The sequence below is a fragment of the Tupaia chinensis genome, unplaced genomic scaffold (assembly GCF_000334495.1).
Source record: "Tupaia chinensis unplaced genomic scaffold, TupChi_1.0 Scaffold000009_1, whole genome shotgun sequence".
Taxonomy (NCBI): Eukaryota; Metazoa; Chordata; class Mammalia; order Scandentia; family Tupaiidae; genus Tupaia; species Tupaia belangeri.
The window spans coordinates 2,264,276-2,290,966 of record NW_006159439.1 but is presented as its reverse complement, the minus strand read 5'-3'; the positions used below and the strand labels follow the sequence as shown (position 1 = coordinate 2,290,966).

Sequence of the window (26,691 nt, the reverse complement as noted above, 5' to 3'; positions counted from 1 at the left end):
GATCAAACATAAGGAATCCTGTATTATGTTGCTTAAATTAGTGATGAGTGACAAGGCCTGCCTAACTTCAAGACAGGGTCCTTTGGTCTACTATCAAATATAGTTTCTTCACTCACACACAAAGAAAAATAGTAAAATGCTTTCAAGGAAAAACATCAGAAAATTGGCCTGACTTTGGCCCATGGCAAATAGGCTTAAAAATGGTGATCACTGATCTCTGATTTAAACAACTGCAAAAGAGTTTTTTAAAACTGTCTTATAGTAACAAAAAACTTCCATCAAGTGAAATTCTACAAATTTAGCTAGATAAAGATATTGTGCCTCAAGTATAGTGGAGTAAAGGGCTCTCCTGGTCATCCCAACCTGATAGGGCTCCTGAAAACAAATGCCACAGAATCCCTATGTCTTTACAGAGCAGAGTTTAAAAAAACATTGCTCACAATAATTCTTTGGAGAAAAACAGTATCTATTTCCTCCTAAAAACATAAGTCATTTGACTCCTCTAGCAGTCAGATTATAAAAAAATTAAAAGCCGGTAAAGATTACTAAGGGCATTTTAGCGACTCTATTTAAGTCAACAGCGTGGCAAGTTCAGGTACCTGTGGTGAGTGGCAGAATGAGGCCAAGTGCCAGGAAAACCTTTCTGATGGGAGAAGAAAGAGTCATAGGACCTCCTGATGAGAGAGCCTGGGCTAACCTTACTTTTTTAGCCATAGGTCAAATACTTTCCATCATAAAAGTAGTCCTTTCCAGTAGAAAGGAGATTCAGGGGAGGCAAAAAGAACAGAGTAGCAAGCGACAATTAATACTCAAATGACAAAGAAAGCACTGCTTCATGAGTCAAAAATAGCCAGATCATCCTCTGCCATACTTAATGGTCACAATTTAGAAATCTACTCCCCCCTGGTAAAAAAAAGTCTCTTAATATTTTTAAAAATAGGACTTATGTGCTCTGATCTTTCATTTATTATATACTTATTATACTTATTTTCTCGCTTTTATTTTGTTTGACATCCATTAAAGGCTTTTCATGGTATTAAAGAAAATAATTTACTCTTAATTAATATCAATTATATTTTACAAATAAAATAAACTGTGGTGAGTACATGAAAGGCTTAAAATATCATCTTATTTTGTATCTAACTTTAGCCTACTGATAATCATTTACCTGGAAAATTTCCATAACTTTCTAATTAGCTTTCTTCTCTCTGTGTTTGTTCCCTTATATCTATCCTTTTGTATCTATGTGGAAAAAAGTAACCTTTCTAAAATAAATGTAATCATGTTGCCACACTATTATAACAGAAATACTTCAGAAGCTACCCCCTGTGTACATAACAGTTGCATCAGGTTGTGGAGCAAGCTATTCAAATTAAATATTATTTAAAAGTATACATAATTAAACTAAGACGGATTAGAGCCCCACCTTGTAATAGCTAAAACAAGGCAAGGGTTCGGGAGATAGTATAAAATTGAGTTTGAAAGAGTAGGGTCTGAAGAAGGACATTTAGAAGAAAAATAGGGAGGCATAGCATTAATGGGACAAAGAAATGTGGTATATTTTATAGTTTTATCAATTGGACTAGGGAGAAATGTTCATCTGTTGAAATATTCACTTTGTAAGCTAAATAATGTGACTGAATATATAAAAGAAAATAAAATTTAAAAATGTAAATAAAAAATGACGAAATAAAATTTGTATACTTCTAATAACATGGCCTTCTAATAACATGTCAAACAAAATGACAAAATATAAGGAGAATTATACACATCACACTTGGGAGATTTTAACATATCTCTTTCAATAACTGACTAGAAAATCATATTTAAAAGTAATACTACAGAGGATTTGAGTAACAGAATAAACAAATGACACCTAATGGACACATGTGTAACACTGTACTATAAGTGAAAAATTCACATTTACAAAACTACAAAATATACATTTTATAAAAATTAACATAACATGGAGCTATAAAGCAAGTAAAAATAATTTCAGAAGATTGACAGTATATGCTCTCTGACTACAATAAAAATGAGAAGTTGGGCATGGTGCAGTGCTCCTGTGCTCCTAGAGACTCGGGAAGCTGAGGAAGGAGGATCATGAGTTCAAGGCCAGTCTGGGCAACATAACAAGACCCTGTCTCTACAAAAATGAATAAAAACAGATTCAGCCTCTGTGGTGTAGTGGGTGGTGTGCCAAATAGCAGTGGGAGAAACCATATGGCTGCCTGCAGTTTGGATCCCAGACCTGGCTGACCTGAAGCATGGGAACTATCAGAGCAAGCATATGTATCCAAGAGCCTGATGAAATGAAGCCTACGTGCATTTCAGGGCATTACTAGACCCTGTTGGGGAATGCTTCTCTCTCTCACTCTCTCGCTCACTGTCACTCTTCTTTTTTCTCATATGCATACACACTCAAACATGAAAAAATTTAAAAAACTTTTTTTTGATCTTTTTTTTTTTTGCTATAGGGCATGTGTGCTCTCCAGAAAGACAGAGAGAGACAGAGAAACAGAAAGCGAAAAGTCACCCTCCTGGGGGATGGCCATGCCGCAATCCCTTCTCCTCCATTCTCCTCTCGGGATCTTGGGCATGCACGTACACGTGCCCGGCATGAGTTTAAGCTACCGGGTCCTGAACTTGAACCACAGTTGGCTACATGGGAGTTCAGTGACATAGCCATTATGCTAACTGCTGGTCCCGAAAAAAATTAAAAAAAACTTTAAAATAGAAAAATAAAAAGAAAGGTAACTAGAAAATATCTATATGCTTAGAAATAGAAAAAAAACTAACAAAGATCAACAATGTTAACCTTGGAATCTTGAAAAGATAACAAAAGTGCTCAGAGTTCTGGCAAGACTAATCAACAAAAAGAAGTGATTGCAAAACTAATATTTGTTGAATAAAATAAAATAAAGGATATCACTATGAATCCTACAAACATTAAACAAAACAAAACAAGGGAATACTGTACATAACTTAATAAGTTTGTAGACTTGGATAAAATAAGAAAATTACTAAAACAAAAACAATAATGAAAAAGTATAGGACTGATTTTTATTTTTAAGAGAGATTTTTGCTATAGGAAATGTGTGCTCACCACAGATAGAGACAGAGGGACACGAAGCAAGAAATCACCCCCCAGTGGGGGTGGCCATGCTGTAATTCCTTCTCCATTCTCCTCTCAGGATCTTGGGCATGCACACACACCCATTGTGAGTTTTGGGTTTTTTTTTTTTTTTTTTTTTTTTTTTGAGAAGTTTTGGTATAGGGCCCATCTGCTTGCCAGAAAGACAGAGAGACAGAAAGTGAGAAATCACCCCCTTGGGGGGATGGCCATGCCACAATCCCCCTTCTCCTCCATTCTTCCCTTGGGATTCTGGGCATACCCGCACATGCAACTGGTGTGAGTTTTAAGTCATCAGGTCCAGGATTTGAACCGCGGTCAACTACATGGGAGTCCAGCAATATAACTGCTACGCCATGTGCTGGTCCCTAAAATGTTCCTTCTTAAAACCATATTGTACACTGTAAAGATACACAGGGATTAAATGTAAATTTTTAAAAAAATACCTTCTGGGATCAGCGGTTAGTGTAATGGCTATGTCGCTGGACTCCCATGTAGTTGACCGTGGTTCAAGTCCCGGACCTGGTGGCTTAAATTCATGCCGGGCACATGTGCATGCGTGCCCAGGATCCCGAGAGGAGAATGGAGGAGAAGGGATTGCAGCGTGGCCATCCCCCCTGGGGGGTGATTTCTCGCTTTCTGTCTCTCTGTCTCTCTCTGTCTTTTTGGCGAGCGCATGTGCCCTATAGCAAAAACCTCACAAAAAAAAAGTACCTTCTTACTCCTACACTCCACCCTTAAGCTGAGCAAAGTTAGGTGTCTCCAACACTGCTCTCTTTGCACTCTAATTATTCAATTATAGTTCTTACTATATTTTACAACAATTATTCTAAGAACCTTAAGAACAGGGTAATTTCCAATATATATATCTGCAATGCTTATCAAAGTTCAGAAAAAAGTAATAATGTATATTAGATAAATTAATAAGTACTGATAAAATAGTACTTTTAAGATTGTATTTCATATTGTTAACCTACATTTGAGACATTTTTTATGAATGATAATACAATAGCTACAAATTGTAGCTTTGAATGTTTCCTCAACCTTTTATAATTGAATTTCAATATGGAATATTTTGATCAGAAAACTCTTGTTAAAAAGAAATATAGACTTTGCCAAAACAAATGACAGATCTTTAATCTCAGAACTCTGACTCCTGTCATCTTACTCAAGGAAGAAAAAACTGAAAGGAAAAAGGAGAAAGGTAAGGAGGATGAGGAGGAAGGGAGGGAGGAGGATGAGAGTGGGAGGAGGAGGAGAATTAGTCCTAGTAGTAACAGTAGTTTGCTTTTGTTTTCTGAATTCCAAACAGGAATAGGCATATGATGACAATATGACAAGTTAACTCGATTACATGAACTTGAAAAAGAAAAAATATATATAAATAGTGGTAGAAATCTCACATTCTGAGAAAACCATAAATCCAAAGATTATTTTTGCAATATAAACACATCAACTCTTTGGTCACTATGCTGATGAATAATGAAGGCCCAGGCTCCACATTCACTAGGTATCCCTTATCTTAGCCGGTGGGCATCAGAGGATAGATGTTAGTGGGTTTCTTTTTTTTAAATGTTTCTTTTAAAATACAATTCTTGCTGTCAGAATACCACTTTTTAAGGATTGTTATCTGGATGATTTATACAAATTTTCAAAATGTTACTGAATAATCTAAGCTTCCTTTTTCAATGAGTTTAGAAATTGAATTTTACTTGTCAAGTAGTGGAAAAAAAAAAAAAACACCAGAAGGGGTCAGTATTTTAAATGTGATTGATTTTTTCCTAGGAAATGGACAACATGATACATTACTGCAATAAGATACCTACATTTTTGTTATAAATCATACTCTCCAGTTAGCATTTTCCTGCCTAAAAATCATGTAAACTTCTCTTACACAATATCACAGTGGCTTTCTGAGAAGACTACATATATGTCATTTTCAGTATATTCTCCCACTCTATTTTTCTTAATATATTTAAATACAAATGAGGCAAAAGAATTCAGTTATGGAGTATGTACAGACATCATACACAACAGAAATGACTAGCTCAGAAATTATTTTGAGAAATAAAAAACAAAGATATACTTTTAAACAGCATTCCATGAACAGAAATGGACCGTCTTCAACTGTTCCTTATATCCTTGTCCTTTATTCTCAACTTCTGAAAATAGTTTGAGGGACAGATGTGAGAGAGAATTTTATGAAACTTATATCTTCATGTTTTAGAAATTCAACAGATGATTCTCATTTTTAAACATCTGTATGGATAAATACGGGCCCTTCTTAAGTATACAACAAGCTCATGTGTATCTGGGATCTTTCTGTCATAACGTGTTTTCTATATGCTTTTTATAATTAAAAAGAAAAGCAGATTAGATTTTTATTTATTATTTATTATTTTTTAAATGAGATTTTTGCTATATGGCATGTGTGCTTGCCAGAGAGACAGAGAAATAGAAAGCAAGAAATCACCACCACCCCCTCCCCCAGAGGGGATGGCCATGCCACAATCCCTTCTCCTCCAGTCTCCTCTTGATATCTTGGGCATGCACGCATAGGTGCCCAGTGTGAGTTTTAGGCTGCCAGGTCCAGGTCTCAAACTACTGTCAACCATGTGGCAGTCCAGCAACAAAACCATTATACCATCTGCTGGTCCCAGATTTTATTTTATGTATATTACTACATACACATTATTAAAAAAAAAAGTCTTAAAAGAGAGTATTACATATCATTACATATCTACTAAAACTCTTTTTAAAAATTTTACCTTTTGGTCAGCTGGTGGTATGGTGGTTGCAGTGGCAAGATCCCACATAGCCAGTTGTGTGATTCGAGTCTTGGATCTAGCAGATTAAAAAATACACTGGGTGTATAGGCATGCATGTTCAAAATCCCAAAAGGAGAGGCCAGCAGATAGCATGGTGGTTAAGGGCACTGGACTCCCACATGGCCAACTGTTTCAAAACCCAAACCTGGCATTTCCCTTCTCACTTTCCCTTTTTCTCTCTCTCTCACTTCCCTCTAATCAAATTTTAAAATAGTAGACTCCAATTCTTAAAAAAAAAAAAAAAAAAGAAAGAAAGAAATTCCAGAAGGAGAAATGGAGGAAGGGGACTGCACTGTGACTGTGTTGCATGGGGGAAGGGCTTTCTTTCCTAATTTCATTCTCTGTCTCTCTCCAGCAAGCATATGAACCCTCTAGTAAATTACAAAATAAATAAATAATGTTAAAACTTTTTCTGTAAAATAAAATATCAATTTTCCTTTAAACATCACATTCATAAAAACAGGCACAAGATTAATTTTCAGTTGTAGACTATTTGGTTATACAATGCTGTCTTTTTGTAAAAGCTAAAATTTTGAACATTATTCAGACTGACTATTCAATATAAATACTTTTTTTTTTGCTTGTTTTGGCTGTAGAGCATATGCATTCACCAGAGAGGGAGAAGGAAAGTAAGAAATCACCCCCCTGGAGGGATGACCAGTCCCTTCTCCTCCATCTCCTTTCCAAATTCAGGGCATGCACAAGTGCCCCAGTGTGAATTTCAAGCTGCTGAGCCTGGGATGCAAACTCAGAGTTGGCCATGTGGGATCCAACATGGTACCACCATGTTACCTACTCAACTACAGAATTTCTTTTTTAAAAATATTTATTTATTTTTATTGCATGTGTGCTTGCCAGAGAGGGGGGGGTGGAGAGTGCACGTCAGAGAGAGAGTGCACCTTCCAATAGGGCATGGTCATGCTTAAATATTTTTCCTCAATTTCTCCATTCCATCCCAAGATTTGGGGCATGCACATACACAAACCCTAAGTAGGAGTGGGAACCCCCAGGGGAGGGATTTAAACCATGGTTGGACGTGTGGATCCAGCTTTCAATGCGCGGGTTTACCTACTATGTTACTGCCCAATCGAATAGTTTCTGACAAGGTAAATGAGTATACATTCATGGAAGTTATAAAGTACCTTTGAGCATTTTTTTTTTTTTTTGAGGGGTTTTTGCTGTAGAGCATGTGCGCTTGGCAGAAAGACAGAGGGAGACAGAGACAAAAAGTGAGAAATTACCTCCCAGGGGAATGGCCATGCCACAATCCCTTCTCCTCCATTCTCCTCTTAGGATCTTGGGCACGCACGCACATGTGCCCAGCATGAGTTTAAGCCACTGGGTCCGAGACTTGAACTGCAGGAGACTACATGGAAGTCCAGCAACATAGCTTTTATGCCAATAGCTGGTCCCTTGAGCATCATTTTCTCTCAGACAAAATACAGATACAAATCTAATCTTTGAGAAAACAGTACAATAAAAAAGTTTGCTTCTTGACTACACTTTTCTCCCTCTGAGTACAATCTTTCTTCTACAATAGCAGGACAGACAATTTTTTGTTTGCTTATGTACTAATTGCTCTTTACAAATGTGAACAACAATCTGCAATCAATTTTTTATAATATAACCATAATTCACAATATCAATGCATTTACTCTTTTGCATGTTAATATTTTTAAGTCAAGTGATTTTGGACTAAAACAGTTGCTGTACTCCCACACTTAAATTCCTACAGATAAGCTGAAATCATACATGTTAGGCTGTTTTCCTGAGCTGGTTGTTAGGTTACAGCCAATCATAGCAACTAAGCTTCAGTCAATCACAGGCATCTTGCCTTTTATGTATTAATGCAGACAAACTTTGGAATGTAACCAACCCAAATTATTTCCCTACCTCATTCCCTCACTTTCGTTTTTGTATGTCACACTCCTGTTCCTGAATACATCACTTTTCTTTTCCAGAACTTAAATATCATGTGACCATGAGGTTACTTGGAGTTGTCTAGAAGTCCAGGGACAACTGCCTCATTTAAATCTTCTTGAGATTCACTCAATTAGGGGCGAGCAGGTGGCACAGTAGTTATGTCGCTTGACTCCCACATGGTCAACCATGGTTTGCGTCCAAGATGCAGTGGCTTGAAACTCACGCCAGGCACATGTGCAGGAGGTGAAGGGACTGTGGTGTAGCCATCCTCCCTGGAGGTTGATTTCTACTTTCTCTCCCACTGTCTCTGACTCCTTCATTCTCTCTCTGGCAAGTACATAAGACCTAAGGCAAAAATCTTTCAAAAAATAAATTGCTTAATTAAAATTCTACTCCATTAAATTGGCTGGTTTATTTTTCTTTTAACAGTATTTAAAATATTTTATCTCAAGACCAGCAGTTAGCGTAATGGCTATGTCGCTGGACTCCCACGTAGTCGACCATGGTTCACATCCCGGACCCGGTGGCTTAAAACTCACGCCGAGCGCATGTGCGTGCGTTCCCAAGATCCCGAGAGGAGAACAGAGGAGAAGGGATTATGACGTGGTCATCCCCCCTGGGGGGTGATTTCTCGCTTTCTGTCTCTCTGTCTCTCTCTCTCTGTCTGGCGAGCGTACGCGCCCTATAGCCAAAACCTCTAAATACATATATGTATATTTTATCTCTTATTGTGAAATAAAAGAATTTCCTTTTATCAAAGGAAGGGAGCCAGGCAAAAGCTAGGTTGGAAAGATCTGGAAGACAGCAAGAAAAACTTCTTCATAAGTGATACAGTAACATAATAGACCTATCCCTGATGATAAAATTACTATAGTCTTTTTTTCTCCCCAGTTTTCGAAGTCAAGAGCCCAAGAGATAAAAGAGATTGTGTCTGGTATTATCATTTTTTCCTTTATCTTTTTAACCCCAAGACTTGTAGATGTCAGGAATCAGATCATTTCTATGCCTGCAGTTTAGGTATCTCTTTCCTTTTTATCATCATAATCACATAGCCAAGGGATTCAGAGTTTCAGCTGCTTCAAATTGCTCCCAAACCTCTCACATAAAACCAGAGAGCAGAAGCAGGGAATGTGGAGCAGCTATTCAAGGAAAACAATGGGAGATGGCTGGTGTGGTAGCCTTTTCCAATCACAAAGACTCCAGGAAAACCCACGTTCATTGTGATGGAGATTTCAGTTTTGTGCCTGTGGATTTGCTACAAAAATGATGTGGTACTAAAGCCATTCCTTTGGGGGGTGGGAAGTAGAGGGAGTAGGGGATTGTTAAGATGATGGGGCAGTGCAGTGGCCATCCAGACTCTGATGTTAGGACATAAGTGTGCCTATATGATATAAAAACTATACCTTGGCTACATAAAAGCATTATTAATCAAAGTAAATTATGTGAATTGCTTTACATTTATGACTAATAACCTTGCAGCATAATGATTACATCATCATTTTTGACAGATTAACTTTGACATAAATTTAATTATAGCTCAAAATTCTAAATACCCAGCCTTTGAAATTTGCTGTTTTTATTTATTTATTAACATGTGCTGAGGACCAGCAGTTGGCGTAATGCCTATGTTGCTGGACTCCCATGTAGTTGACCGTGGTTCACATCCCGGACCTGGTGGCTTAAAATTCACACCGGACGCGTGTGTGTGTGTGCCCAAGATCCGGAGAGGAGAATGGAGGAGAAGGGATTGCGGAGTGGCCATCCCCCCCTGGGGGGTGATTTCTCGCTTTCTGTCTCTATGTCTGTCTGGCGAGCGCACGCGCCCTATGACAAAAACCTCTCCAAAAAAAAAAAAAAAATGTGCTCACCAGAGATAAAGTGAGAAATCATCTTCAATTCCTTCTCCACTCTCAAGAGGATTTTAGGTACATATACACACATGCCTGGCTTATTTTTCAAGTTGCCGAGTGTAGGACTCGAACTGTGCCTGGTGTATTTTTCTTCTTCTTTTTTTTTTTTGTTTTTCCTAATGTTTTTGCCTTAGGCAAATGTACTCCCCAGAGAGGGAGAGAGACAGACACAGTAAGAGGGAAAGTGAAAAATCACTCCCCAGAGAGAATGACCACACTGCAATCCCTCCTCTTCTGTTCTCCTTTCAGGATTTTGGGCATGCATGCCAACATGTCCAGTATGAGTTTCAAGCCACAGGATCTGGGACTAGACCTGATCAGCCATAAGGGAATCCAGCGACACAGCCTCTATGCCATCTGCTGGCTCCTGCCTGGTGTATTTTTTCAAGCTGCTAGGTCCAGGACTTGAACCAGACAGTTGGTCATGTGGGATCCAGTTATTGTAATCTCTGTGTCACGTGCTGGCCTGAAATTTACTGTTTTTAAACTATTGTTTATTGAGCCCCTTCTACATATCAGGCACCGAATTAAACAGTAAGAATAAAAATAGTAGAATACCTGCTCCAATGGAGCATATAGCCTTGAAGCAAGAAACAAATATCTAGGAGGGGAACTGACAATAAATATATTTTTAGGTATTGGCAGGTGGTGTGTTGATTAAGGTGCTGGATTCCCACATGGAACTGGCAGTTTGAGAATCATGCCAGGCATGTGTGCATGTATGCCCAAAATCCCAAGAGAAGAAAGGAGGAGAAGGATTGCAGCATGGACAATATTTCTGGGGTGGGGGGTGATTTCACACTTTCCAGGTGGTGATTTCTCATTTTCCCTCTCTGTGCACACATCCTATGGCAAAAACCTAAAAATAAATAAATAAATAAAAATTGGATTCATTAAAAAAAAATGTAAAGACATTAGAGGAATATCAATTTCAATCCTAGCTAGGTAAGGTTTTACTGAAGAGTTGGAAATCTTACTGGTAATGGGAAACCACTACAAGATTTCTAGGAGAATGACATGATCAAATTTACACTGTCAGAGGTATCACTTTGACTTCATGCAGAGTGAAGGAGTAACTGGAGCCATGCAGGACGGTTAGGGAGTCAGTTAAAACCATTCAGATCACCAATGCTGGTTGCTTAGGTCAGACTATTAAGGATGGAGAGAAAAAACTGGATGGAGTTGGAAGATACCTAACAGGTAAAACTGAGACATCTTAGTGATTAGTTGAATACAGGAAAAGGAGGAAAATTGATCAGTCTGACTTAGGCAAACGTAGTTGTATGGCACTTAGAAAAACAGAAAAGAGAAGAGGCAAGTTGGTATAATTTTGATTTTTTTGTAGATTTTGAGGGGAAACAGAAAAGTTTAAAATTATGGATTTTATCTTGAGTTTTATGTGCTTAGAGCTCTCTCATAGGTAACTGAACACAAGTCTAAGACTAAGGAGAAAGATCTGAGCTTAGACACATATTTGGCAGATAAGATCTTATACCAGTTGAAGCTGTCAGATAGAGAAAAGAATGATTAGAAGCCCAAGGAAATTCCACATTTGTGGGATGAATTCTTAAGAATAAACTGAGAAAAACATGGAGAAGGCATAACTGAAGAAGTAGGAAGAGAACCAGAAAATCATATGCTTACGACTGTCTAGGGAAGAGAACAGTTTAACAGGAAGCAAGCAGTCACAACGTCAAGAGTGAGTAACTGACACAACTTTTTTGGGGAACAACTCCTCATAAGTATTAAAATGTTTAATTTCCAATTCTATTTCTCATTAGTTAATCAAGAAAAATACTAGTATGTCTGTTCAACCAGACAACTTGATGGATAGTTTATAAAAGTATTTTTTTAAAAAAAGTAAGTACCCCCAGAGGATTAAATAGAATATAACAGACTGATTGTCATATATTTCAAAGATGTTAAAGAGAATAAAGTAGATCTATGTGAAACAGACTAAGAAATGTGAAGTACAAAACAATAACCAGTTACAGGTCAACATAGTCATAAAGATAGCAACTATTTTTTAAATAATTATTTTATTTAACTTTATTTATTTTAATTTGACCACAGAGAAACAGAGTGAGAGAATGAGAGAGAGGGAAAGTGAGAAAGAAAGTCACTAGGTCTGAGACTTGAACCGCAGTCAGCCATGTGGGAGTCTAGCACCCTTAACCACCACATTGCATGCCAGCCCAAATAGCAACTATTTTAATGTATTTCTCCATGTAGATGCAGTTACAAAAATGGTGTAAGAGAAGTTTGGAAGGATTACAAAAAATTGTATAAGAAAAGTTTGGAAAAGTATATAAACTTAATTTATTTATTTTAATTTGACCACAGAGAAACAGAGTGAGAGAATGAGAGAGAGGGAAAGTGAGAAAGAAAGTCACTAGGTCTGAGACTTGAACCGCAGTCAGCCATGTGGGAGTCTAGCACCCTTAACCACCACATTGCATGCCAGCCCAAATAGCAACTATTTTAATGTATTTCTCCATGTAGATGCAGTTACAAAAATGGTGTAAGAGAAGTTTGGAAGGATTACAAAAAATTGTATAAGAAAAGTTTGGAAAAGTATATAAACTTAAGTTCAAAAATTAACTCTATGAAGAATGTTGATTTTGGTTAGGTATGTGAGCATCTGTATTATTGCTTCATCTGTATTATTATTACTTTTTAACAATAAGGATGTTTTCAGGTATTATATAAATAAATACATATATTTTAAAAGTCTTATAAAATCTTTGCAAAACAGATAAAGTAAAATTACAATAAAAGATACCTATCAAATAGTGAGTAGTAGCTTTAATAAGCATAGGTTTGGAAAACTCAAGGAAACTGAAAGTAAAATACAATACATTGAGAAAAAATAAGAGACAATGCAAAAGATGAAATATAAAACATATAAAGTCTAGTAATGAACAGGAAGAAAAAGAAGTTAAAAGGGAAATTTTCCATGAAGGTGAGAAGAAAAAATAATAAAAAGCCTGGTTGCTTATTCATAGTTTAAAAAAAATAAACAAAAACTGGAGTCCTTGATGCTGATAATAGGCCATCTTCAGATTCAATATCCACTATAAGGTATAAGGAAGGGATGACAAAAGCACACAGTAGCAGTAATAATTCTAGAAAAGGATTTAGGCGACAGTGCAAAGCTAATAACCCAAGAGATAAAAGAATAAGGAGGTATGGAGTTTTCAAAATACCTTAGGGTAACAGCATATAAGAGGCTGGCATCAGAAGAAAACAAATGGTCTAGCAGATGAGACATATCTAGAACAACCTTCCAGTAGGTATTACCAAGAATCACCATAGTAAGCCAATACACAATTTAGTGTAAGAACAAGACTATACTAGTAGTATTGGTTGTAATGTTTTAGTAATAGCATTTGCTAATTATTATTTATCAGGTAGAAGCTGAGAGTCAAGAATGTTGTCAGAAGTGCATAAAGTCATTCAACATGAATAGGTAATCAGTGAAAAGGCACCATTTAACTATAGTTTAAACATTCTAGAGAATTTTTGTTCAGCATTAAACAACAGGAATTACTTGAAATTAGGGTATAAATGGAAATCTCTTTTGGAACCAGAACAAGGATCTCCCCAAATGTTCTGATAGAAACCAAATTATCTCTTGGTAGCTAGACCTTTCTAGAAAGTTCTTAGAGGAAGGATAAGTGCTAACATACCACTTCCTAGAAGGCTGACTCAGCCAGAACATTCCCATAAAATGCATCCTGGTCCAAAACTAGTCTTATAGGGGGACTGCTCAGCTTCTGTTAAAAGAAAAAATGGGAGATATGAACCCTGGTCTCAGGACAGTCCTAAATAAACAACTTTGAACCATGGTAAAATTGTCTGTCCTTTAAAAGACAATGCATAGTGACACTACATTAAATTGGGGGGGGGGTGGGCATGAAAAGCAAAACTGAAAGAGAAGTGGTTGGGCATGTTAAGAGGGCAGTTTTTAGAAGGATAATTGTTGACACCTACCTGGGAAACCCTCCAATTGGAGGCTTACCATGTTTTAACACACTTATTTAAAAAATGTTAGAAACCCAGTGCCTTAACCACCACGCCACCTGCTAGCCAAAAAATGTTAGAAACCCAAAATTCACATTTATATTAATAGTCCTCACCTTAAAAGTTCTTTCTGTAGAACAGGCAAATTCTTTCTTTGACTTATCCTATAGGCTGCCTTCTGAATATCAGAAGAGAACAACCAACTGCGATCATTTGAACATGGTGCATCAACTAACACCTAGAGAAATAAAGGACAAACAATGCAAATATGTACTAAAAAGTATTTTCAGACACAAAATATACAGAGGAGTGTGACAAACAAGTGGCAGATAAATAAAAACATTTCTTCTGAAATAGAAAATAGTATACACCATGTTTTAGTTCTTTATGACATTTTTTCACTAATACATACATTTTAAAAAACTCCTATTTACTTTCAGTGTTTCTTTGGGAATGAGGGAGAGAGGAAAATGAAAGGACAAAAAGTATTAATGATAGCTGACATTCCTCACAACCATGGCTAAAATGTTTACAACTCCTATTCACTCAATAGACATCACTATTTCTGATTTTTCAGCGTTTATTTTTAAGAACTAATATTTCAATTTCAGTTTGCTGAAATGGTCTTATTTTTTTCAGCTGTCATATTCTGATATGAAATGTTCCTGAATTAAAGTAATACTTGTGTACTGGCCCGAATAATATTTGATCTTTTCCTGAGTATTTTTGAGGTACCTGGAAGTATAAAACATTCTGTAACCCCCAATCCCAATGTTACTACTTCCCTTGAACCACGTTGATCATCAAGTGAAAACTGCTTCCATGTTTACTTTATTAAAAGTTTCCAGAATCCTAAGATCCTGAATCAAACATATCTGGGAGCATGATGGAAAACAACACCAGCAAAGCAACCTAACAGTGGTGTCACTGGGAGTGCATCAGTTTGTCACAATGTAATAAAAGTACCTTGTCAAAGGCTTCAGGTTGGGCGTCTCCCATCTCTCTGCCGTCCAATTCAGACACTTTAATTACATTTATTAAAGGCTTTGGGATAAAAGATTCTAAGGTCTGTCTTAGCCACCTCAATCTCAGACTATCATACTCATTACAATGAAGATAACCTAAATAAAAGATAAAAGTTTCAAATGAAGTTAATGGAATTGTTAATTCCTACTTTTCAGCAAGTAGATTTCAGAAAGAAGTTAATTCATCATAATTATGCAGAAATAGGATTTGGAGATAAACATGATTATCTTATTATGCCTTACAAACAAAAGTACACAGACGCATGTACTACATAAAACTTTTACAGCAGTTATACCTATATAGCATCTCAGAAGTTCTCACCACTTATATAATCAACTACAATTTGGGAGGAGAAAACCTATAGAGAATGATGTATTCCTAAAGCTATGCTTTACAACCAGCACCTCAGACACAGTTCTCCCCCTAAAGTACTAAATGTCAAGAGCAAACAATAGCTCCTCCCATGGCACAATGCCATATTAAATGAAGGAAAGCAACGTAGTTTGTGGGAACAAAAGCAAGTGCTATTATGGGCTCTATGTTAAGAAAGGTGTGGGTGCGAACTATGAACTAGGAGATTTGGGGACTCTCTTTTAGCATCTCAAAACTCTCGGTTTCCTTTTCTGTAAAATGGAGATCATATTAGTTACCTGACAGATTGGTACTTCGGTACATATCTACCAGAGGACTGCAAAAACAGTAAAAACGAATGTTTGTAATAAGTACTAACAATTCTTTTAAGTTGATTCTACTTCATTCATGAGAGAGAGCACCAGAGAGAGTAGGTGAATGAGAGAGAAAATGTGCATGCATGTGTAAAAAACAGAAGACAGAGTCTCATTATACCAAAGTCCCCCTTCTCCCATTTCTCTAGCTTGCCAGGATATTGGGCGAACCCAAGCACATCATGCTTCAGAGTTACTTGGCATCAAAAGCCATGGTAGGCTACGTGGTTCCCAGCACTGCAGTTCAGTATGCTGCTCTCTGCACCACAGAGGCACTGCCTAACAATTCTTGAATCCTCAGTATGTACTAGGCACTCTTCTAAGCACTCTAGATGTGGGAACACATGGAATTCAAACAAACCTGTGAGACAGACAGACACTGCTATTATTTCTGTTTTACTTAGGTGAAAACAGGCCAAGAGAGGTTAATTTCCCCAGGTTCCCACAGCTGGTCATCAGGCGGTTTAGTTCCAAGGCCCTACACACACTTTAAGCTCCTCTTGTACTGCTTTTTAATAGAGGACACTGAGCAAGTGATTCTCTTCCTAGTGAACTAGTTGCTTTGTTTTTTCCTTTTATCAAATCAGTCTGTCTATCCATCTCTCAAAGGTTTTTTTTTTTTTTCAGGTTTCTGCCATAGGGCACATGTGGTCACCAGAGAGAGAGAGAGAGAGAGAGAGAGAGAGAGAGATAGGGAAATTGAAAAATCATCCCCCAGCGGGGATGACCACACTTCAATCCCTTCTCCTTCATTCTGCTCACAGGATTTAGGGCACACCTGCATGATTTCCAAGCACCAGGTCTGGGACTCAAACTGTGGTTGACCATGTGGGTGTCTAGCACCTTAACTATCATGCCACCTGCCAACCCTTGAAAGATTATTTATAAATGCATAAAGTATAAAGATAGAGCATTAAAATTATCCCAAATCCCACTGCCTTCAAATAACCACCATTTAATGTCGATAATCATACTATATTTATACATATACCTTCACATAAATTTAAATACATGAAATTATATACTTTTGGTGGTGTTATTTCCCCTTTATTCCTCATATACCTCCTCCAACTACTCTATCAAAAGGAATTTGCCATATTCCTCAACATAGAGGAAAGACTGTATTATACTTTTCTGCCTTCTTACGCCCCGTAAGCACCAATACTTCAAAGAAAATACTCCCAAGTCAATCAGTAGAGATATAAATAAAATTTTAAAGAATCATTTATTTAGTTTTATTCATTATTATGATTATTTTTAAATTTCCTATAGGGCACGTGTGCTCAGCAGAGAGAGAGAGCAAGAGGAAGTGAGAAAGCAAGCTGCCAGGTCCAGGACTCAAACTGTGCTCAACCATGTGGGAGTCTAGTGCCTTAACCACCATGCCATCTGTTGGACCCAGAGATAGAAATAATTTTTACGGGCTGCTAAATAGTATGTGGAATAAATGCATCACCCTTTATTCAACCATTCTCCTACTGTTGCATATTCACACTGTTGTCACTAATAACAATGCTCAATAAACATTTGTATACAACTGTTCGATATGGTATATTTTATTGTTATGATAGTACCAGAGGAATGAATAGGTTTGAATAAAATACTGTTTTGTCCCTTCATCAAACCCCTTAAGTAGTGTAACTGTTAGTATGATATAGGCTGATGTTAAAGAATAATACTAAGTTGTATTTCTGTAATCTCTAACATAATTGAATATCTTTTCATATGACTATGGGCCATTTGGTTTTGCTTTTCTGTCAACTCCTTATTCTTATTCTTTGTCTTTTTTTTCCCATTACACTATATTTTTCTTATTAACCAGTAAGACGTACTTTCATATTATAAATATAAAACCTTTATCTACCATGTGATTTGCAAATATTTTCCAAATTGTCTTCTGAAGTTTAAACTTTGTAATACTTGCTTTGTAACATTTTTAACAGTCGATCATATCACTCTTCCATAAGTTCTAAATGTTTTGGTCTTAGTTAAGGTGATCTCAATCATTTTCAGGTTTGACTCAACTAAAATTTAAACTCACAGGGGCTACATTTGGTATCTTCCTATACAGAATAGGAAATCTCACTAAAAAGGAGGGCCCTTCGTGAAGAGCCTTGCACAGTTCAGTTCACACAGGTGTTAATTCAGGTGCAATATGAGACTCACACTGGAGCAGGTATAGGAGCTGCACGGCTCAAAAGCCTGATGTCTCATAGGAACTAACATTTCTTTCACAACTCCACTGACACAGCTTACAGGGTCCCACAGGTGGTGTATGCTCAGTTGCAAGAACTGCCATACTCAGGAAAACTCAAAGCAGACATTGCCTCAGGTCTCTAGGGTTTATTTATTCTTTCTGCTAGAGCACATGCAATTTACTAGTCTGGGTAATTTTTACCATAAGCAATGTTGCCAAGAAACATAGCGACAATCAGGTTATCAAAGAAACCAAGCTAGAGAACTAAGTGAAGGTCAAATTCTAATGTCAACTCTTTGCTCAGAAATATACATGTATGTATATGTTTTTATTTTGTGGATTATCACACATTATTAAAAAAAACTTTGAATGACTTTCCCTCATCCATGGAATAAAGGTCAAAGGTCTAATCATTAAATCGAGGTTCATAATAGTCAGATCTCAAGACTTTCCAATTCTTTTTTGTTGTTGTTGTTGTTGAGAGATTATTTTTTATAGGCATGTGCACTAGCCTGAGAAATGGAGACAGACAGAGAGACAGAAAGCGAGAAATCACTCCCCAGGGAATTTGGCCACACTGCAATCCTTTCTTCTCCATTTTCCTCCCAGGATCTTGTGTGTGCATACACACGCACGTACCCGACTTGAGTTTAATTCCCTGGGTCTGGGGCCCGAACTGTGGTGGACTATGTGGGAGTCCAATGATGTAACAATTACGCCATCTGCTGGTCCCCAACCTTTCAATTTTAGTTTCCAACTATTTTGCCAGGATACTGTGGTCCATCAAATTTAACTATTCCATTTCACAAGGATACTTTGTGTCTCTCCCATAGTACTTATGGTATTTTACCTCATATAAGGGGTGTTTACATGCATGGCTTAACTTTTCTACTACCAGGGTTACACACTTCTAGAGGAGAGATGCTCAGAAGATGGCATCAATTTTGTTAAAAGGAAGAATAACAAATCATCTTAAGGGTGCACTTGCATGCGAACATGTAAACTGTTACATATTTAGTTTACATGTTTATCTGGGTGGTTTTAGGAGGACTTTGCTATAGAGCTTAAATAGGAGCCTAGAAGTCCACTGGAAAAGAGCCTAAGACAGAAGTTTATGTTATTGAAGGAGTGCAACCCCAGGGAAGCAAGAGAGCGTGTGCAGAGGGGAACAGGAAGTAAATTATGGAAGGAGGGTGCACAATTATAACATTTCTAGTCAACCTGGCTATATCTTTGGTTAGTCTCTCAGGATATCTCTATAGTATGAAATTATGGAGCTTTGGAGTTAGTGGAGTAGGAAAAACAATCTTCTGGCTGCTTTCTGATTCCTGCCTCTCCATTCAAGGTTTTGATAACTCCTACATACTTCAAGTTTGTGTGCCTGGCCCCTCCAGACAATTGCCAAGGAAGTCAGCTACTCCAAGCACACAGGTATGGTAGTCTTTGTCTGTCAGGTGGTGCCATTCTGGAGGTGCAATTTGCAGCAGTGGCATTAGCAGCAGACAACTGCATGAATGGCACGAGTCTTCTAGTCTCTGGAAACAATTTAAATGGCACTAGCTTTGAGGTATGGGATGGGAGTAGAAAGAAGCAAAATAATTCGTGGTGGTTTATAAGATGTAGACATCTTAGCACACGGAAAACATTTTTTCCTTTCAATTCTGGTGTCTACCGTCACTCTCAGGTATCAATCTTCTATCATTCCTTTAAAGGTAAAGTGCCCATTCTCTGATTGCTATTAAGATGTTCTCTTCACGTTCAGTGTTCTGCAACTTCATTATAATGGTCTATAAATTGGCCTAGTTGTAACAAAACTTCAGTGAGTACTTCTACTCCTCGCCTCACATCAACGCTGAAACATGCAGTTTCCTTGTAGTCCCTTTGAAGGACAATTTCTTCCCTGGTTCATCTTACGTGGAGGATATAGCACTTTGGAGTATCAGCTGTGTATAAGTTAGTGTCTTATTAGATGCTCTACTTAGGTAGGCTCTGGTTTTGTCTTTAATTTCCGCATTTTCATGAACTAATTAAAATTAATACGAAAGTTTGTCAAGCTAAGCAAATGCTCTAAAATCAAAAGCCAGCTTCAGTAGTCAATTGACCTTCAAGGTTCTCACCATCCCTTAGATTTCAGCGACTAAGTATATGAGGATCATTGGTGCATTTAGAAAGATTCTGCTTTTCTTTACTATTAAAAACTACATTTTTAGCCTTCTCTGCAGGAAAGCAGGTTATGGTACCTAATCTATCATATCACAAGTCACAGAAGGCTTAATCCTTTTAATTCCCTCAGCTCTACACACCATCCGATGCCTTGTGCAGGGCATGTGTACACTAAATATGGAGACCTGATCTGAAATATGGCATTGTGATAAAGAACACTTAAATCACTACAACTGAAAATCATGGAGTCTTTGATGACATTATAGTTTTAGGCAAGATTCTTAATTAGCATTCTAAAGAGCACCCAGCTGAATTATGTATTTATGTTATATTATTGTTTTGCTTAGATGGAAATATTATTATTATTTTGAAAGATTTTTGCTTTGGGGCGTGTGTACTCACCGGAGACAGAAAGCAAGAAATCACCCCCCCCCCGGGGGGATGGCACACCACAATCCCTTCTCATCCATTTTCCTCTTGGGACTTTGGGCATATGCACATATGTGCCATGTGTGAGTTTAAGCTGCCTCGTCTGGGACTAGAACCATGGTCGACTATGTGGGAGTACAACAATGTAACTGCTATGCCATTTGCTGGTCCCAAAGGATGATATTATTTAAATGGTCTTAGGTTGATTAAACTTTGAAAAATATGCAACATAAAGTGTTAAAAGTTTCATGTATACTAACACTATATTGAGACAATTTCATGCTAAAATGGTGAAAAATAAAATAAATCTTGATAAATTTTTCATCTAAGCAAGAAAGGGAGTAAATTTTACAAATTCCTGGAAAAGGTGTTGAGACCTTAGCATCTATACCTGGTAGCTTTTGTTCCATGGAAAAGAGCTGAAATTGGTAGTCATAATCTTTCATTTAGTTTAGTATACCTAATTTAGGGGCAAAAAAGAATCTTGCCTGATTTCCAGTTCTTCCAATTATTCTTTAGAGCTATAAGAAGCAACTTTTTTTTTTTTTTTGCTATAGGATGTGTGTGCTCACCAGAAAGAGCAGGGAGGTGGGTGGTGTAGGGGAAGGCTGAGTGTGAGAAATCACCTCCAGGAGCATGGCCACACCACATTGCCCTCTTCTCCAATCTCCCCTCAGAATTTTAGGCATGCATGCACACATACCCAGTTTAATTTTCAAGTCACTGGGTCCAAGAACCAAACTGTACAGCTGGCCATGTGGGATCCAGTGGCCCCAAACGCCAAACCACTAGCTGGCCCTACGGTTCTCTTCTGTATTTCTCTGGACATAGAAACTGGAATAATAAATAGTGTCCTATATATTAAAAGTGCTGTGACAGCTAATGGGAAGATTCTCTGAGCTTCCCAGAAGCAATATTACAGATTCATGAATGAATGAAATGGTGGGAATGAATCTGTTAAAACTTGGCTAATATTAGATTAAAATACATTTGAGAGCACAACCACTTTAAGGTTCTGGTTTACTAAATACATCTTATAGACTAAGGTTAGAGCTAGTTACTAGACACAAAGATAATTAACAGCCCATACTTATACTCAATAAGCTTTCTAACAGAGGTCGCTGGACAATTCAGCAGTTGAGTATTACTGGGATCCATGGAATAGAGTCAACAGCACAATAGTGAAAGCTCAAGTTCGGATCCCAGCTCTGCCACTTATTTGGGTAATTTGGTTAACTATTCTTTGTCTCAGTTTCATTTTTAAAATGGAGATAGTCATATCCACTTCAGAGCAGTGCAGAATCGAATGAAATAAGGTACACTATATTCCTCAAGGCCTTAGGACATGGGACCAGTAGTTAGTGTAATGGCTGTGTCGCTGAACTCCCATGTAGTCAACTGTGGTTCGAGCCCTGGACCCAGTGGCTTCTCTCTCGCCGGGCGTGTGTGCGTGCGTGTCCAAGATACTGAGAGGCGAATGGAAGAGAAGGGATTCGGCATGGCCATCCCCCCTAAAGGCGATTTCTCACTTTCTATCTCTCCATCTCTCTCTGTCTTTCTGGCAAATGCACATGCCCTATAGCAAAAACCTCTCAAAGAAAAAAAAAAAAAAAAGCCTTAGGAAAAATTTCAGGAAGATGTTTATATGGAGACACAACATAAAATGTTAGAACCCAAGACTGCTAAAAAAAAAAAATGTTTGAAAAACACAGCTTTATGCAATGTAATGAACACAATGGCTTGGTTTGGCTATTTAAGTATGAAACTAATTGTCTCAATATAGTGTGAGTATACACATAAAACTTGTAACACCTTATATGGCATATCATTAAAAGTTTAATCAACCTAAGACCATTTCAAATAAAATCTCCATCTAAGCAAAATAATAATACTGCATAAATCTATAATTCAGCTGGGAGCTATTTTAGAAAGCTGAATTAAGACTCTTGACTAAGCTATAATTTAATGAAAAGATGCCCTAATTTTCAGTCGTAGTGATTTAAATACAAAGTGTTCAAATGGCTATGATTTTTATTGCCACAAAGAAGATGCACAAAATGCAAGGCATTCAGGAAATCTTTCCAAGAAAGATTCCTGAGGTTAAACCTGAAAGACAGAAAGGAGTTAGCAGAGGAAGGGTGGGAAAATCAGTACCTATAGAAAGTGCAAAAAGGCCTAGAGAGAGGCCTTTGTGGATATAACCTAGACTTTGGTTACATCTACACTATGTAGACAAACCTGCAAACTGTCATAGATTTATAGTATGACCTCCACTTTTCTTCACTCTGTGTTCTTGAGTTCATGATATAAAGAAAAAGGTATAACTAATCAGTTTATGTGTTAGTTTCAATGGACCAAGGCAAACTCTTGACAAACAACTTGTAACATCCCCTTCTTGCCCTTTTCCTTGCTATAGAAAACAGTCTTCAGGGCAGCCATTTTGGTAAGCATATTTTTGGGCAAACAGAGCTATGTATTACCTGGGCAAATCCCCCTAAGCTGGCTCAAATAAACCACTTTCATTTCACTCACTACGTCTCAGCCTTTCTTATGGATTGACAAAAGAAGGGCATCTAATCTTCTCTACCACCAAAGGCAACCAGATGTCTCACAGTTGGGGCTGGCAGGTGGTGGGGTGATTAAAGACGATGGATTCCCACAAGGCTGTCTGAGGTTCAAATCTTAACCTGGCTGCTTGCTTTCTCACTTTCTCTCTCTCTCTCTCTCTTGCTCTGGTCAATAATAATAAAATAAATAAAAATAATTATTTTAAAACAAAGTTATCACTGATATAACAAAGAGATTTTATGCTGGAGGCACAAGGACCTCTGCAAGAATGTTTTCCAAACCACTCTACCAAGTTGGGTCATCCTTAGTATGTTACTGCTACAATCAGGATTGTAAATGGGAAGAAACCAGTTTACAAAGGCTGTGTTGACTAAAAAGCAATGATCAATCCATCATTGTGTTAGCAGGTGAGAATGGCTGGGCCAACAGAAAAGTTGATTCATATTTTTAATCACCCTAACATATAAGCTTTTTAATCTTTCAAAGCTCTGAGCCTCTTGGCCCAGAATAAAGGCCAGTACTGATCTAAAGAAATTTAGTGTATAAATGCACATTTAGTGCAGCTATCATTTTAAGTTTTGCTTATAAAAGCTTTGATTAGCATTGCTTCTACATTCCAATGCAAGCACTGTAGCTAACCTAATTTGGGCTTTAAGCATCAGCATGAAGACATCTGTACTTCTTAGTAAACCATTATCATTAGTCCTACTTGGATGAAAAGCTACTTTACTTGGAACACTGCCTGCAGTTCATTGCCCTTGATGTAAGAACAGGAAGATTCTTCCCTACTTCAAACTCCTAGAATATATCAGTTTGCCTTTGGGTTCCTAATCAAATCAACTTCTCTAGCATAAACGTGTAAAATATTTATAGCCTCCTAATGAGGATAATTTAGGATTTAAATGCCCTCTCTTCAAAGTGTTACCCAAATTTGACATTTCTCTTCAGTTTCTTACAATATTAAAAGTTCTGTACCCAGAATTAGTAACAGCAAATATAAGAATACTGTCAAAGAACATAGAAAGAGTAAAGCAAACACAAATACTCCTTTTAACACACAACTCCGTAAAGCTTCAGCTAAAATGATAAAAATAAAGTAACCTTATAAAACAATCTTTTGTTGTGATCTTGTATACTAAAATATTGTAAGCTTCAATAACAGAGTTTTAATGAGTATTCTAAAACAGACAGTATAACTTTTCCTAAATATATAGTTAATATAGTTATACCAGTGCCAAGAACAACTGGAGTCACACTTACTTACTGTAATTTTTTTTTTTTTTTTTTTTAAGATTTCTACAAGGAATACTCCAAACTGTGATGTGCAGAATCTGGGGATACTTACTTACTTACTTTCTTTGTAATAGGCAGGCCTGGCTAGTTTCAAAAAAATCAATTTCCAGATCATAGACTTCCAAATGGCGGAAAACATACCCCTTGACCTTCACCTCCTTTCATATGACACTCTACCAACTTTTCAAATCAAAAGCAAGTTTCCCACCAATCCAGATTCTTATTAAAGAAAATTATGCCACAGTGTAGAAACCTCTAAAACAGCAAACGAGGGCAGCTCACCACGTGAGTGTCTTATATAGGAAAAGGAATGAGCTGTTTGGTGGCACAGCCCTAACACAAAGTGCTGTGATGCTGGACCCACATGGGAAAGTCCTGGATTTGCATCCCGAAGCCTCCTTGTGCATCCCAGCTGCACACATGTGTGCCATGATTTGGGCTAACTGAGGCTGGAAAAGAATCATGGCGAGAAGATCCTCTTGTGGGGACCTCTCTGTTTCTATAATAGAAAAATGAATAATGAACTTAAAATTATATGCTTAGAAAAAAACCTAAGTGAAAGACTAAGCAACAATACCCTTTTTTTGGGAAGCTTTTGTCATAGGATGCATGCGCTCCCCAGGGAAGTAGACAGAAACAAAGAGACAGGAAGCAAGAAATCATCCCCTCCAGGGGGCTGGCCAAGCCGCAATCCCTTCTCCTCCATTCTCCTCTTGGGATTTGGGGCATGCCAAGTGGCCGGGTCCAGGACTCACACCACAGTTGACCACATGGAAGTCCAGCGCCTTAATCACTATGCCACTTGCTGGCCCCTTCAACACTGCCTTTTGTAATGGACATGATTTGACATCCTTCGCTTTTAACAAAACCAAAACCAGACTAAATGAGTGCTCACCTATTAAAACATTAAATAACATTCAAGGGGCTGGATGGTGGCGCAACAGTGATCCAACACTCTGCTAGGCTAAGCCACATGGGAAGTTTCTGGGTTCATGTCATAAGAAGTCTGGGTCTGTGTACATGTTTTGGGCTGGCTGAAGCTTGGAGTAGACTGTAAGATAGACTTTGATGAGGGTAACTGTCTCTGTCTCTGTCTCTCTCTCTCTCTCATGAAAGAAATAAATAAACTTTAAAAAATTAATGTTTGATAAAAGATCTGTATGTGGTTGAGAGATAAAAATCAGAAACTGAAAGAACCAGTGAAACCACTGTAATACAATTCTCACCATTTTCATCTTATCTATGTGAGCTACGGTATTTGCATCAATAAAAACAAAACCATCAAACAAAAATCAATTCTATCACTCAGGTAGAACCAATGCTGAATCCTGCTTCTTCTAGCAGTAAGCAATAAGAATCTGGGGAAAACTGAATTAGTTAAAAAAAAAAAATCACGCTCATCCATCTCATTAAGGAAATAATTTACACTGAATACTTACTTCCTACTTTTAATAAATATGCTTTAAAAAAGTACATCACTCTTTTTTTTTTTTACTAATAATGGTAATGAGAATGACAGTTCAAAAGAAGTCAATAAAGTGTAAAATACTGTGCTCTTTCCCCACATGTGTCCATAAGCACTTGAAATATAGTTGGTCCGAGTTAAAACTTGCTCTCATTTTGAAGACTGGTAAGAAAATGAGCATGTAAAATATCTCATTAAAATTTTATTTTAATTATATATTGAAATAATATTTTGAGTATGTTGTTACAATACCTTATGGAAATTAATTTCATCTGTTGCTACTTTTTAAAATGGCATTACTCAAAAATTTTAAATTGTGTATATACTCACATTATATTTCTATTGGACAGAGCTTCTTTAGAATCTTAAGGTCCAATGACACAAAAAAAATGATTTTAAATATATGTGCTTTTGTTACAGAGAAGTATGACAGGGATAAATATATGACTCTCAAGCATAGAAGTAAACAAAATTTTTTAAAAACTCTGTCATTGCTTATTAGCCTTCGTAATACAAGTTTATGTTAAAAAAAAAAAGTTGTAGTTTTGCTTCCAATTACCTGGTACCATTAAATAGCTGGGAAAAAGATACTATTTATACTGATTTCCTTAGCTAAAATTTGCATTTTCCATAATACCCTGGTTGTCAGGTTTTCTAAGTTTGTAAACTATTACATTTTTCCTCAGTTATTTTCAGAGTATTTCGCAACATATGGATATTAGAAAGTTGTCACTTACTGAAGAAACACAGACAAAAATGAAAACACACACACTACCTGGATGAGCACACTGCAGCAGAGCTACCGATTTGCCTCCAGGAGCAGCGCAGAGATCCAGAACCTTTTCCCCATCCTTTAGTTCCAGAGCCAGGACTGGGAGAAGAGAAGCAGCATTTAGGAGATAATATTTTTTCAGGTTTCCAATTTGGTGTCTTTCTGAAGGCATTCGGTCTGGGGTTCTGCCAAGGTAACACTTCACTGATTTAGGACAGTAGGGCACAGAGCCTTGA

General features: G+C 37.3%; 1 protein-coding gene across 1 annotated transcript in view; it reads right to left on the bottom strand.

Moving 5' to 3' along the window:
- NSUN3 (NOP2/Sun RNA methyltransferase 3) overlaps positions 1–26,691 on the bottom strand; it is a gene marked incomplete in the record, with an annotated part of 54,417 nt that overhangs the window by 13,636 nt on the left and 14,090 nt on the right. The window contains 3 exon segments of the mRNA XM_027766053.1: positions 13,934–14,055; positions 14,784–14,938; positions 26,459–26,691. Of these exon segments, the coding sequence (XP_027621854.1) occupies positions 13,934–14,055; positions 14,784–14,938; positions 26,459–26,691 (510 nt within the window).